This window comes from Athene cunicularia, assembly GCF_003259725.1.
Source record: "Athene cunicularia isolate RWA chromosome 9 unlocalized genomic scaffold, athCun1 chr9_part1, whole genome shotgun sequence".
NCBI lineage: Eukaryota > Metazoa > Chordata > Aves > Strigiformes > Strigidae > Athene > Athene cunicularia.
Window position 1 is genome coordinate 24,649,980 of NW_020799110.1, and position 13,877 is coordinate 24,663,856.

Consider the following 13,877-nt stretch of genomic DNA (forward strand, 5'->3'; position numbering starts at 1 on the left):
GATGTGCTTACTGGGGGGTGATGGCACAGATTCCCCCTGTTGCACAAAGTGAGTCAGAGAATACACTTCATGTGAGAGCTGGTGTTAGTCTCGGGCGAGTGCTGGGGAACCAGCTACAGAGGGGGATTGTGTCCCTCCTCCCACCTTGCTGCACTGGCCGTGCTGCACAGCTGTCTGTTTTTCTCTCCTGTGGCCAGCAACACCGAGCACCAGAAGCTACTCTGGAGCACCTCCCTAAAACACCTTTTCCTGGTGTAAAGATTTTAATAGCGGGTGGTTTGAATAGTTCAAATATAAGTCATAGTTATATAAAAAATTAATGAAAGCATGCAGTATCAGGCTGTACCTGACAGTTGCTGTAATGCAGCGTGTCGCTCTCTGAGAACCTCCTTGCGCTCCGTAGTTGTCTTTAAGCGCACTGTTGAGCAGGCTACTTGTTAACTCTCAGTCCTGGCCACTACATGTTGATAGATTTTTTACTACGGGGCGTAAGTTGCATCTCTGTGTTGGTGAATGTTACCGAAGCACAGATAATCTTTAAGGGACTTTAATGTTAAGTGAGAAAAAAAAGAAGAAACGAAAATTGCATTTACTCTTTTGCACTTCAAAAGACTTGTTCTGCAATTTCTCCTCACCTTTAAAGATAGTAACTAGAAAGCTCATAGTGTGGGAGCCTTTGCTTTTAAACGCTGCAGCAAGCGTAATACTCACTGGTTGAACTTGCAGTTGGCAAAAGCAAAAGCTGGGGGGGATGCAAGGGAACATGGGCTGTCCTTTGTAGTTTCAGTTCTTTTAGAAGCACTCACAAATAGCTTTAGTTTCTTTAGCAAATACAATGGCATCATTCTGGGCATGCCTAGTAGAAGTGTTCTGGGGCTAGTAAACTGTGAACAAACCTGTTTGCATTGCTGTACTGTACAGCGAAGCACAGATAAGCCCTAATTGTTATGCAACTCCTTAGCATAAGCTCCTGGCATGGCTCATATGCTTCCCTTGTACTAAGACCGTCCAAAATAGCAACAAGAAAGCATGTAACTAAAGACACAGCAGGAGTGTAGGAATTCACCCAGGCCTTGGATGTTCTAAAGATTGAACAATTCCTCATTTTAAACCTTCCAAAATGCTAAGCATAATGTATTTTCTTCGGAGCTTCTTCAAGGTAAGCAATTTCAAACTTTTTCTGAGTGTGGGAGTTTGTTTGGTTTAGTTTTGTTTTGACATGAGAGAAGCTTAGATTTGAAGTGTTTGTACAGGAATGTAGAAAGTAGTTTTCTTGAGAACTGATGCCCAGTAAGTGCATGCACTCACCAGGTTAGCAATTTGCTTTGCTGTGTTAACTTTTGATTAGTAGAAAGTGGTTATCTTCTGCTGGAATTAAAAGGAAACACTTGTTGTGGATTTACGTTAAGAGATCCTTGTGTGCTGAAAACCCTAAAATTTATGGTGTAAGCCACATCCATCAACAGGGAGTTGTTAGCAGTGAAAGGTGCATTTTATGAGACAAAACCAAATTATAATTAATTTTTATTATGTTTTCCTGAAGTGTTTGTTGTAGTTTAAGTATGCCAAACTGAGCACTTGAACACTACTGTAATTGAAAACGTTTTGGATGATACAAAATAATTAGAAAACTTTGCCAATAAGTTTATGCTTCATATTGTTAAAATGACCAGACCAAAATTGTAGTCTTCAGTGATGGGTATGTAACTCTCTGGGGATAGTTTCATTTTCTGTGACTCTAATAAATTCTACAGGTTTATGACTGAGCTCCTGCTACTGTCTGCTGCTGGACTGAAACAGCTGTTTAAGATCTGAGTCCCAGCTGTGGCTTTGACCCTGCTCAGAATTACGGCACAGCAGTGTTGCCACGGGAGCGTGTGCTGCAGGTTTCATTAGAAGCGTGCACTGTGAAATATGTAGATGGTGTGGGTCAAAGGAAATGAAAGTTTAATCGTATTAGCGAATATTGGATTATTCTGTGATCTAAAATGTCAGAATTTGAAGCGCAATAGAGAATTATGCTAATTTAGAAGAAAAATACTTAAGGAATATAATAACTGTAATAAGCTGAATTTCAGCTTCCCATTATGTCCCTTAGACATTTGCATGCCAAACTACTTCTTGGTAAGGTATGCTGCAGGATTGCAGCTGTAGTGTAAAGACAGCAGTAAATCTCAACCCAGACTTGCTCTGTGGAGACCAACTGCTGTTTGAAATAAATGTGAGAAGAGGTTTAATTTTGGTCCTAAAACAATTAGCACCTGGAACAACCCCATGGTTCATAGAAAACCAGTAGCACTTCTAAGTAGTAAGTGGGCCTCATATTTGGCAGCCTTCATTAGGGAGATTGTATGGAGCTGGTTTTAAAAATTGCTTACATTTGGGTTGAAAACATCTGCTTGGCTTTTTCTGAATTATTTTGTTACTCTAAACACTGCATTCTTTGGAAGGTAAAAGCAAGGGACAGGACAAATACAACAGGAAGGGTTTTTTCCGTTACTGGGATACAGCTATTGAATCATCATACTTGCATTGCTGTTTTATCACATGACAAGCCTTGACTTTGAAAAATTTTAGCTTAAAACATATTGCTAAAGTGTTTGCAAATATCTTACATTAAGGTAGGCGAGTACATACTTCTCAGTCTTAAAAGAGGGTTTTTTTTACATAAGGATCAGCCATCATAGCATTAAGACATTAATATTTAAGAAAAACAGGACTGAGTACAGCTGGTAGCTGTCAGTTTTATTATGGTGATTACTGGATTCATTCTGCAGATGATAATTTTAGTTTGTAACAGCTTTGTGCCATTTCTTTGGGTTTCAGTTTGAGAGATTTGCAAGGATCAGCTTATGTCTACGAGTTTCATTTTGCATTCATTGACTTAGATTTAAGTCAGCTAAGTCAGTCAAACTTTGTCCAAAATGGAGGTAAAATTAAAGACCATTTTAATTACAGTTTCTTCATTGTTTTCTGTGAAGTTTTCTTGAACTAGAAAGCTCTTAATTGAAAGCTGGCCAAAACACAATATATCTAGAGTTGTGTTTTACAGGTCCTGCACACCGTGCTGCACTCTGATAATCTTGTGATTTGGGCCATGCTTGATGAATGTTTGAAACGCAGTCTGAGATCTTAGATGTGTTCCTCAATAGGATCTTAGCTCCTAGGATCCCCATATCCATGACTGGGAACTTATAAAATTATCCCCCTCACCTAACTGGAAAGAAAAAGCAGCCTGGGCCAAACAGCGAGTAAACTTGCCCTCAGCTTTGGGATAAATGCTGCTGATGCTGTGGGAGAGGTACTGTGGTGCCTCTTGTCCTCCCCTGGAAGTTGCGTTAGTGCCATTGCTGGTGGGAGGAGCAGGAGGATGTGGGAATAGCATAAACCTGTCCCTGCATCTCCAGGAGGGAGCTAGACCTGGGTGCAGGACAGCGAGGCGGGGTTGGTAAGGAAGAGCCCAGGACCTGCTGCCTGCCCTCGCAGTTACGCGTTGTAAACTCAGTTCTGTGTGATGGTACCATGGTTCCTTTCACCGTGTTATAGCAGACCCAAAATTGCATGCACATCCGATCTTGTGAAGAGGTGTCAGCTCAGACATCCTGTTGTATCTTGGCCAATCAAGATTTTTATCTCCCATAAGAATCCATTTAAAGGCTTAATATGTTTATCCTTGGTTCTGCCAAGACAAATGGAAAGAGATACTGAGGTTGTAACAGGTGCACAACTGCATTGGCTTTAACTGCTGTTTTTTCTCGCAAATTTAAATAATTCTCTAATTAAAATTTTCTACGTGTCTGTTCACTTGGTGTGAAAACACTTGCTTCTCACAGAAAATGTGCAGAAAACAAAGTGTAACTTTATTAAATGAAAAAATTATATAAATGGCTCAGATAAGCCATAATTAGTTTTTGAGAAGTGCAACAGTGAAGTTTATGGAAGTATACTATTATTTTATTTAATTTCAAAACCAGAAAACGCTGATTAATACTGCTGTCTTTTAGAATGATGGCCACAATAAGAATCATGTTTTAATTTTCGGCATGGAACATTTAAAAACAAACAGCCTGTTGCAGTCATTTTCAATTCCTGTCTAATGCCACGGGTCCAGCAGTAAACAAGGCACAATGCAGATTTGCCACTAATACCTTTAATGCCTCTAAAATAGTACACCTATTGTTCTCTCTGAACCAAAGCTCCAGGCCACTAATACCGGCTAAACAATTCCTGGGCACTTTAAAAGGCCAGTGTAGCCTGAGCAGGGATCGCTGCACTTGCCAGTTGCAGGCAGAGCTTTTGGGAGCCCTGCTGCTGCCATCACAGGAAACAACACTGCACAGCTGTTAAACATCAAAAATTCCTATCAGACTCAGTGTTCAAAGCATCGTGAATTTCTCTCTCATTGGACACAAGTTCTGTTTAATTCTGCTCAGAAATCTGTGTCACCGGCTTGGTTAGTTTTTGCAGCCCATCCAGTTTAGACTTTGGATCTGAACCTAACTTTGCTGGTTTTCTCTGAAGGATATGCCAAGCTTGCATTTACATGAATCAGACTGAAGAATTTGTTCGGAATATATGTGTCTCTCTAAAGGATTTTTGGTCTGATTTAAGAAATCAAACATCACCTTTATAGTAGTTTTAGGTCTTGCATCTTTTTCACTAGATATTTACCTATCCTGAAAGGTTAGGTTCCCCCCTAAACTTTGTGGCTTAGTTCTTTTTTTATGACTTTTTAACGTCTTTTAGCTGGGCTATTCATTGTTAGTCTCAGTCTTGGCACCTCTAAGATACCTGTGAAATGAGCACTAAAATAATGTCTGGTTATTCTGCTCTGAGGGCCAGCTCCTTTTTCCTTTCTAGTGAAACTGTAGCAATTTCTAAACAAAGTTCTAATTTCAGGTGGACCTGTGCCAGACATTTAAGTAGAGGCAGGGACCCTGCTGAGTGGACATTCCCTTGGAAAGTCAAATGTGGTCTCACTGAAAACGCACCTTGTTATCTGCAGCAGCGCTGGTTCTGTTAGGTGCAGCTGTAATGCTGCTGTTGCATGGGCCCCTATCTCTAGTGCACCACATTTAGCTGAATAATGACCGCGGATATTGGGGGTGTTGCCTAAAACTAGGGAATGACTGTAACATCCAGCTGGTTTTAAAATGTGCTTATCAGTTGTTCATCATCTAATCTTGAGGATGCGGTGTACTAATATGATCTTTAAGCATGCTCAAGTGTCAGTCAAGCAGATACAATTGACCTTTGGCACCGTGTGAGTGTGTGGAAATCTCAGGTTTAGCTTCTATTTATCAAGGTCATCCTGTGCAGTGGAATTTCTGTGCACGGATGCTGCAGCTTTCTAAACAGCAACAAAAAATACAAAGAACAGTCAAACAGAACGTTTCAGTGTGGGAACTGCTTTCTTGCAAAACTGGCTCAAGGAGACTGACAGTGTTTAGCTAATGAACTTCTTGTAGCATAAATTAAACTAAGCCAATATTGGGCTGGAGCTTAAATGACAATCCTATAAATCAGCTTAGACTTTGTAGTAACATCTATAGCAACTCATACTACCTGAGTAACAACTCTGCAAGTAATACCAGAATGCACACCTCTTCATAAAAAAAATTAAAGAGGGCTGCTAATGTCTCATTTAATATGCAAAATAACAAATTTGTATGATTGCACATATGGTTTAAGAACCCCTGGCTTATATATACATGTAGAATGAGTATTGTAGTCAATGCTGTGAATATTTGTCCTTGCAAAAGTATAAAAAAAAATTTTACTCGAGTTTTCAAATGGCTTTAAAACCGCAGCTATCTTAGGAACACAAATTCATATATAAAAAGCCTCTGTGAAGGTCTTGCTTTCAGGGGAACTGAAGTAGCTGCAGACAAATACTTTTCAACTGAGGTAACCACAAACCCTTAATGTTGTCCACAGAAAGTAAAATACTGTGACTGAAGTGCATTTTCTACTGAAACAGGGAGTACGATGGCCAGAGATACATTTTCTAATAATAGCTTTGATACTAAAGGAAGAATGAAAATTAATATATTTTATTCCTGCAATGACTTCCATCTAAAAAACGTTGTTTCCTGATACTGAATTAAGCTGCAGAGTGTATGGCAAATTATCAGGATCGGGAATTTCTTATTCCAGACAGTTATTTTGTACCTTCTTATATCAAAAATGAAGCAATAGGCAGTCTTCACGGAGAAAAAAATGCTGCAATGTGGGACAGAGCATGATACCCAATGAGAGTACAGGAGCCATTTCTGCATCAAAACCAAACAAATCGTCGAGATTGAACAAAGAGCTAGTTCACGTATCAGGAGATGACAGCCTGAAAACACTAACTGAAAAATGAAATGAGGTTTGGATCATGCATAGCTATTATGTCAGTGAAGATACCCCAGTAAGGAAACTAAGTGTCAACTGAACTCACACTGTTTTTAAGGAGGGAATGCATTTTACCTGGAAGAGGCTTAAGGAGATATAAAGGGAAAGGCAGAACTGCTTAGTATGCAAATTATCTGAATAATTAACAGACAGTCTCTGAAGCGGTAATGAGTCTTTGACAGTATTGGAAACTGAAATTAATGGCAGCCAGGTAATTCCTGATTAACCTGCCTGTATGTCTGTAAATTAGAAGGGTTGATGCCCACGCACATACACACATGCGCACACACATACACTCACACTCCATCTGAAATACTGCTGTGGAAGTTACGTTGTCTTTGTCTTCAATACAGGAGTGCTATTGTCAGTCTAGGAGGGTGGAAGTAAGTTCTGCATCCAAATCATTAGCATTTGTAATTATACTTATTTCAGTATATAGTAATGCCAGCCACTTCTAAGGCAGGACAGATTGATCCATGTTTTACATTGCAGAGGATGGCCACTTAATTAAATATGAGTGTAGCAACAGGTACAATTACAATGCATTCATTGACAGGAATTTACAAATATATCCATTTGCTCAGATCTTTTCTTTGTGAGGAGTTACTAAATGAGGTTACATTTGATGGAATCACTTTGACTTCTTGTCCACTAGGATTGTTTACAAATTACATCTCAATATGCATAAATTCTTTGCAGACTCTAGATGTCTCAATAAAAGTAGTATCTTCTGTTTTAGAAAAGAGAACCTGGCCCATAAAGAGAGTGCATGTGAAAAGTGACATCTGAGAGTGAGGAGTGGTTTGATTCCGGGTAAAAATCCTGAAGGTCTTGGTCAGCTTTTGTGTAATCAAGTCGTGCATTATGTTGAGATCACGATTTCCTGCCAAGTGGCCATTGGTACCTAGTCAACAGTTTCCCACATCACCAGAATTGTGACATTGCTGGCTGTGCTCCAAAGAATTCAAGCTGCTTGGAAGTCACAATTTTCTTTTGCCTTCAGAGATGGAATACTTCACAGCTAGAATAAGGCTTGCTGTTGAGAAACTTCCAGTAACATTACTGAGATCATACAGATGAGTGTATAATTACTTAGATAAGCAGAGTTTCAATTAATGTGATTGCAATCTAGGAGCACTTAAACAGTGCTCCTTAAGAAAAGGATTTCACCCTGTACACAACCTATAAATGAAGAATGAAAATCTGTATGATTAAACCACAACACAAAGTTAAAAATTACCAGGACCTATGAATAGCCTTAGGTTCAACTTTTGACCCCACAAGAATTATTGCCTGAATAAAAATCCCAGGAGACGAGACAAGAATTTGCATCAGATTAATTGTCAATGACAATGTTTTTGTGGTTTTATGCAAATGCAAGAAGAAGATTAAAATGATGAACAGTTCTTTGCAACACGCAAGTGCTCTTGCTCTTGCTCTGTCTTGTAGGACAGCCTTGTTCCGGCACCTCAACTGACTGGGGCTGGAGCCTATGGAAGCATTTTAAACAATTAGCTGAAATGCTTCATAGATGAAGCAGCATCTTTCAGATCACACATAAAAATAAAAGTGAAATACTGATAAGTCTTACCAAGATTAAAGGTGGAAATTCAGCCGTGCTTGCTCCAGGAATGGATGACTACTCCTTGTTCTTCTGATTATAACACTTTTCTGTTTCAAACCCCCTCTGCTGAGTCAATTTTCTACAATGACACTAAATAGGTGGGTGTTAATGAGCAATCTTGGAAATCTCCCGTGGTCAGCTTGCCACAGACATTCATTCAGTGCCCGCATGTGGCAAGTTGACAGTGTTTAAATTTGAGTGAAATGCTACCTGATCATATATGTGACCTTTCTGAAAAAAACAAGATAAGTGTTTTTCCTCTTCATTGGGGTCTCATAAGCATCTTTGATTCTCTTGTATGAAAAACTTATGTTTTAAAAAACATTATTGTGGTCATGGAGGGCCTTGGATAAGCGTTGTTTGCAGAGCCTGGCTCTCCCTATTGGCTGAGATTTAACATTTTCAATAGACAACTTTCTGATCGAGCTTACAGTATGACCTTTCCAGTTTTAAGTATAACTTCCACAAATCTGTTTATAGCAGGTGAGTGTCAAGTCCTGTGCATTCCCCATGCTTATTAAAAAGGTAAAGTATAATAATTTAAGAAGTAAATAACCAGTTGTATGCAGAAAACAGAGTTTTAATAAACATCCTTTGAAAAGCAACAACTATTTGATGCATTATCAGATGAACATTCAAAAATTAGCAAATCGAGACGGTGTTAAAAATGGGTGTTTCTGCAGTTCTTGGAAGGGAAAAAGTCTGTAATTTCAGAGTGTGTCCCTATTAATGAAGGGAAGCTTCTGCAGTTACATAAGGAGTGAATTCTTGCCTGTTAACTCAATATATACCGGTTTTTACTTTGACATTTAAATGGCAAATATATGTCATTAAATGGTATTTGGGATATTATCACAGAACCACAGAATGGTTTGGGTGGGAACGGACCTTAAAGCTCATCTAGTCCCACCCCTCTGTCATGGGCAGGGACACCTTCTACTAGCCCAGGTTGCCCAAAGCCCCGTCCAGCCTGGCCTTGAACACTGCCAGGGAGGGGGCAGCCACAGCTCCTCTGGGAAACCTGTGCCAGGGCACCACCACCCTCACAGGAAAGAATTTCTGCCTTACAGCTAATCTAAATCTACCTTCTTTCAGTTTAAAACCCTTATCCTATGACTACATGCCCTTGTAAAAAGTGTCTCCCCATCTTTCCTGTAGCCTCCTGGGCTGCTAGAAGGTCTCCCTGGAGCCTTCTCTTCTCCAGGCTGAACACCCCCAATTGTCTCAGCCTGTCCTCACAGGGGAGGTGCTCCAGCCCCTGATCATCTTCATGGACTCCTATGGTCCATGTGCTTCTGATGTTGATGCCCCCAGAGCTGGACACTGCACTGCAGGGGGGGTCTCATGAGAGTGGAGGAGAGGGGAAGAATCCCCTCCCTTGACCTGCTGGCCATGCTTCTTTTGATGCAGCCCAGGACATGGTTGGCTTTCTGGGCTGTGACTCCTTGCCCAGCCTGTGTCTGTGCTTGGGATTGCCCCAACCCACGTGCAGGACCTTGCACTTGCCCTTGTTGAACTCCATGAGGCTTGCATGTCCCACCCCTCCAGCCTGTCCAGGTCCCTCTGGATGGCCCATCCCTTCCCTCCAGGTTGTCAACAGCACCACACAGTTCGGTGTCATTGGCGAATTTGCCGAGGGTGCACTCAATCCCACTGCCCACGTCACCAGCAGAGATGTTAAACACCACTGGCCCCAACACCGACCCTGAGGAACGCCACTCGTCACTGCTCTCCACTGGGACATTGAGCCATTGACCACAACTCTCTGAGTGTGACCATCCAGCCAATTCCTTATCGACTAAGTGATCCATCCTTCAAATCCATGTCTCTCCAATTTAGAGACAAGGATGTTGTGCAGGACAGCATCGAATGCTTTGCACAAGTCCAGGTAGATGATGTCAGTTGCTCTTCCTTTGAATATATATATATATATATATATATATATATGTTCTTTATATATTTTTCATGCGAATTAAGTTCCATGAGTTGAAAGTCTTAGGGACGTCTGTAATAGAAATTGTAAAAAAAGATGGAAAGGCAAGTGCCATAATGCCCTGGCAACTGCATGTTAACATGACATCCCATGGTAAAAAGATTCATTCCAACTTCAGGAGACTGTTTTGCAACAGATGGCTTTAAATATTTGTCACCAACTACAATGAAGACAGTTATTTCTTCAGAGGAAGTGTCTATTCAGAAGTTGCAGATCGTGCAGTAACACCTCAGCTAGCGTGCTTGCTGACAGTGAAGTAACATGGGACAACATGGGGATTGATGTCACAGCAAAATCTGTTTCAGTGTCTGGGTAAACAAGCGAACCGTGAGCTTGCATGGAGCCCCTGCTGTCATGCCTGTGTTCTCATCCTGCTGCCAACTCCTGTTTCAGCTCATGTCTGCAACTGTTGCAACAAAAGTTGGTCTAAATTTTGAAATTAACATCTCCCAAGTCAGCTGTAGTGGTGTTAATTTTATTTTATTTTATTTTGGAACAGCTAGCTGATTTGTTTGACGAGACATGTAAATGCTACCTTATTCTGATTTTTACCATCTTCAGATGAATCAAACTATTTGATTACCCTGCATTTATTTATAAAATGAAATAGTTTTCTGATCCAGAATAGAACATTTACTAATCCTACACGTAATGTCACGGGCTTTGTGAATGAAAATGGAAATCACCTGTAAAATTCCCTTTAAAAATTCATAGCAAACTAGCCATTCTGTACTGCTATAACAATATACATGTAATAATATATGTATATATGTAATATACGTATTGTACATCCTACATTGCTGTCATCCACCATTTCAACAAAAGAAAGTTCAAAGGACAAATTACACGTTTAAGTGGGAAAGCCAGAGACATGGTGTTGCCGTACCAAAACAGAGGACGGTTACTGCAGAGGTGTGCAGTTATGGTCACAGTGTAATCCACAGGGTTTGTTTTGTTTTTGTTTTTGTTTTTTTTTCTGAATTTGCTCCCACTATAACATAGCTGGTATCACCACGTTAGAAGAATCAACCAGAAGCCTAAAAATTTTTGTGTCTCTCCTTCTTCCTCTCCTTCCTTTGCTCATGCCCCAAATGCAACAGAAAACAGACAAAGCAGCCCCACGTAGAAATCAGATGATCTGCTTCCTCAGCCTTTTTTTATCTTGCTGGCAAGAGCTCAGCTCTGCCCATTGCATTCTGCCTGCTCGGCAGGTTCAGCTGGATACTGCAGTCTCTGTGCTGTCGCTCTGTTTTGTTCAGCTTCATTCTGCTGATGAGGTGTTGTGTCTCAGTGCTGGGGGAGATCAGTCTTGTGCATCTTTTTTCTCTTGGGTGTAAAGTTTAAACTTCTGGAAAAGTATGGTCTACACAGAGACTTCTGAAAAGAGGAAAAGAAGCCAAAGTCAGCTTGAATAATGTAATCCCAGAAGTCTTATTTTCTGTGAAGAAATAATTTAAGACTCTTGCTAAGATCCTTGGCCTTCTACCATCACACCTGGCCTCTCTCTGTTAAATGCATCATCCAGCAGGCGGTAAGAGCATGGGCCTTCACACCCTGGTTTTGGAGTGCTGTTTCATACTTGCTGTTGCTGGTTTGATATTTTCAGTTGTTCATCATTCAGGCACCATTAGCTAATATCACAGGTCTTTGCCAGAAAGCCTGAAAGAACTGGAAAAATTATTTGCAATATCTTAAACTTTTTCTATTTTTTTTTTTCTTTTTCCTTTTTGAACCCCTGTGGCATTTCTCTCTCTGTAATAGATCAACTTTTGCCTTGCTTACTGTTTATTCAAATCATGATGAAGGCATTTACTAAAAGCAATTTGTGTGTGATTTTGGTGTACCATTCATAGCCTTCCCAAGGCCAGAGTTTCCATGACAACTAATTAATAAAGATTAACTTTTCTTATGGAGCATAAGACTCGAGTACATCTTGTTTTGTAATGTAGATAATCTCTCAATTTGGTTTTGGAGATTGGGTCTTGTCAAATAGATGCCACGGACAATTTTTTCTGATTTATAGCCAGACTTGGAATACCATTAGGGGCAAAATCTTTTTGATGGCTTTTATTTTCCCAGTTTCTGCATTTGTCCACTTGCTTGTTTGTTTACCTGTCCTTAGTAGGTGAGTTTCTCAGCCATTTTGGGGTTGAAGGACATAGGAGGAAGCCACACTTCTTAAATTTTGCTAACTTTAAAACTAGCTGAAGAACAACCTAGATCTACAGACAGCTAAATTGTGTTAAAACAAAGATATTTATGTGAAATGCACGATGTTATATTGCTAATAATATAAGAGGTATCATAACAAAATATAATGTAATTCTTATATAAGACAGCTCTTATATTAAAATCACTGGAACTTCCAAAACAAGCTGGATTTTGCCTGTCAAATTACTTTTTGTACTAAGAAACAAATATTTTATTTCATACTTAACCTTTTCTCAATTGTGAAGTTGCTAACAATGCTGTTATTTTCTATGCATGGGAAAAGGGAAGACAGGCATGAAAGCTCCCTTATTCTTAAGGACTTTCATGATCGGGTGTACTTGGGCAACATCTGCTGTATGTTTCAAATACACTTATGTGATACTTACCTGAATGGGAGCCTATTTGGTTTTATGTAAGGGCGAGCCAGGAACAATCTGATGGTTTACACTTGATTTTACATGGATATCTGACCAACCTGAAACTCATTTTGTTTGCTAAAACAAAGGGTCTTAGAAGAGAAGATTTTTTAGATTGCATCAAATATGGTGGCTTTCTATAACCTGAGAATATAAGCTTTATGTCCATGCATTTCTTTTCTTTCTGTATCAAGAAATGGATAAAATAAGAATGGTACTCTAAAGCTTTGGTTTTGATCTCCCTTTCAATCTGTGCCTTACCTTTTGAATCAATGAAGTACTACTTGGCAGTTCTTGAGGTTACATCAGTCTCATGTTAAGCTATGAGAAAATTCTCCCAGTAATAACAATGTAGAGCTGCGTAAGAGTAGTATGTACAGTTCAGTAGAATGCTTTGTTTTGCCTTGACTTTTGTAGCTTCTTATTGTGCAAAGCATTTTTGCAAGTGAAATCCTTTTTACTGCTGACATTTAGTTATAGACTAGATGGGTCTGGGTGCATCTTTCAGCTACCCATCAGGTACCAGATATTTTCTGATGTGCTGTCAATAGATTGAGCTCCATTTTGTCTATCATAAAGCTGTTGACAAAAAGCTAGTCTTAATAAGATCTTAAAAAATACCTCCTGAATAGATATATTTTATCCTTCTATCCTAAGTAGAGTAGCTTCTCTCACTAGGCTTGTATGCAATAAGCAAGGCTTGACTGACAAAGCAATTCTCTACAAGGTCTCTGTGTAGCCAATCAGTGCTGCATCCCATTTGGATGAACTGTGCCAAGTGCTTTTGGTGCTCTGGGAATGAGGGCCATGGTCTTGAAAGCTGAGATAATAAGCCAAGAACACCCACATTTAGGAGGAAACGTGCATTTGCAAACTGAAAATTGGCTGATGCAGCATAGCATCATGGCACAGTGCATTGGGCAGAACAGTGATAATGCCGAAGCTGACCTGAAAGGCAGTAAGGAATCAGACCGTCAGAAACCCCTGGAGAATCATGTCATTAACTGTAGCACAAAGGTCTGAATCTTGCCAAATTCTCAGCACCCATTTTTCAGTCCATCAAGTTCAGTCGCTTCTTTGCATCAGTATTTAGAGTCAACCAGAGAGCAACTGCGGAACAGCCTGAGTTGCCTTTCTGCAGATGTGCACAGCTGGATCGTGCCATACAGGGCCGGGAGTGGAGAAGCTCCTCTCCAGGAACTGTGCCAGCCCTGAGTGTTATTCTCTGTGCCAGCCA

The 13,877-nt window shown here is 40.1% G+C and overlaps 1 protein-coding gene across 1 annotated transcript in view; it reads left to right on the forward strand.

The window, feature by feature from the left end:
• Nucleotides 1-887: 887 nt before the first annotated feature.
• Nucleotides 888-13,877, forward strand: part of ARHGEF4 (Rho guanine nucleotide exchange factor 4) — a 182,664-nt gene continuing 169,674 nt past the window's right edge. The window contains exon 1 of the mRNA XM_026855016.1: nt 888-1,159. Within this exon, the coding sequence (XP_026710817.1) occupies nt 1,121-1,159 (39 nt within the window). The 5' untranslated portion in view covers nt 888-1,120. The remainder of the gene's footprint in view (nt 1,160-13,877) is intronic.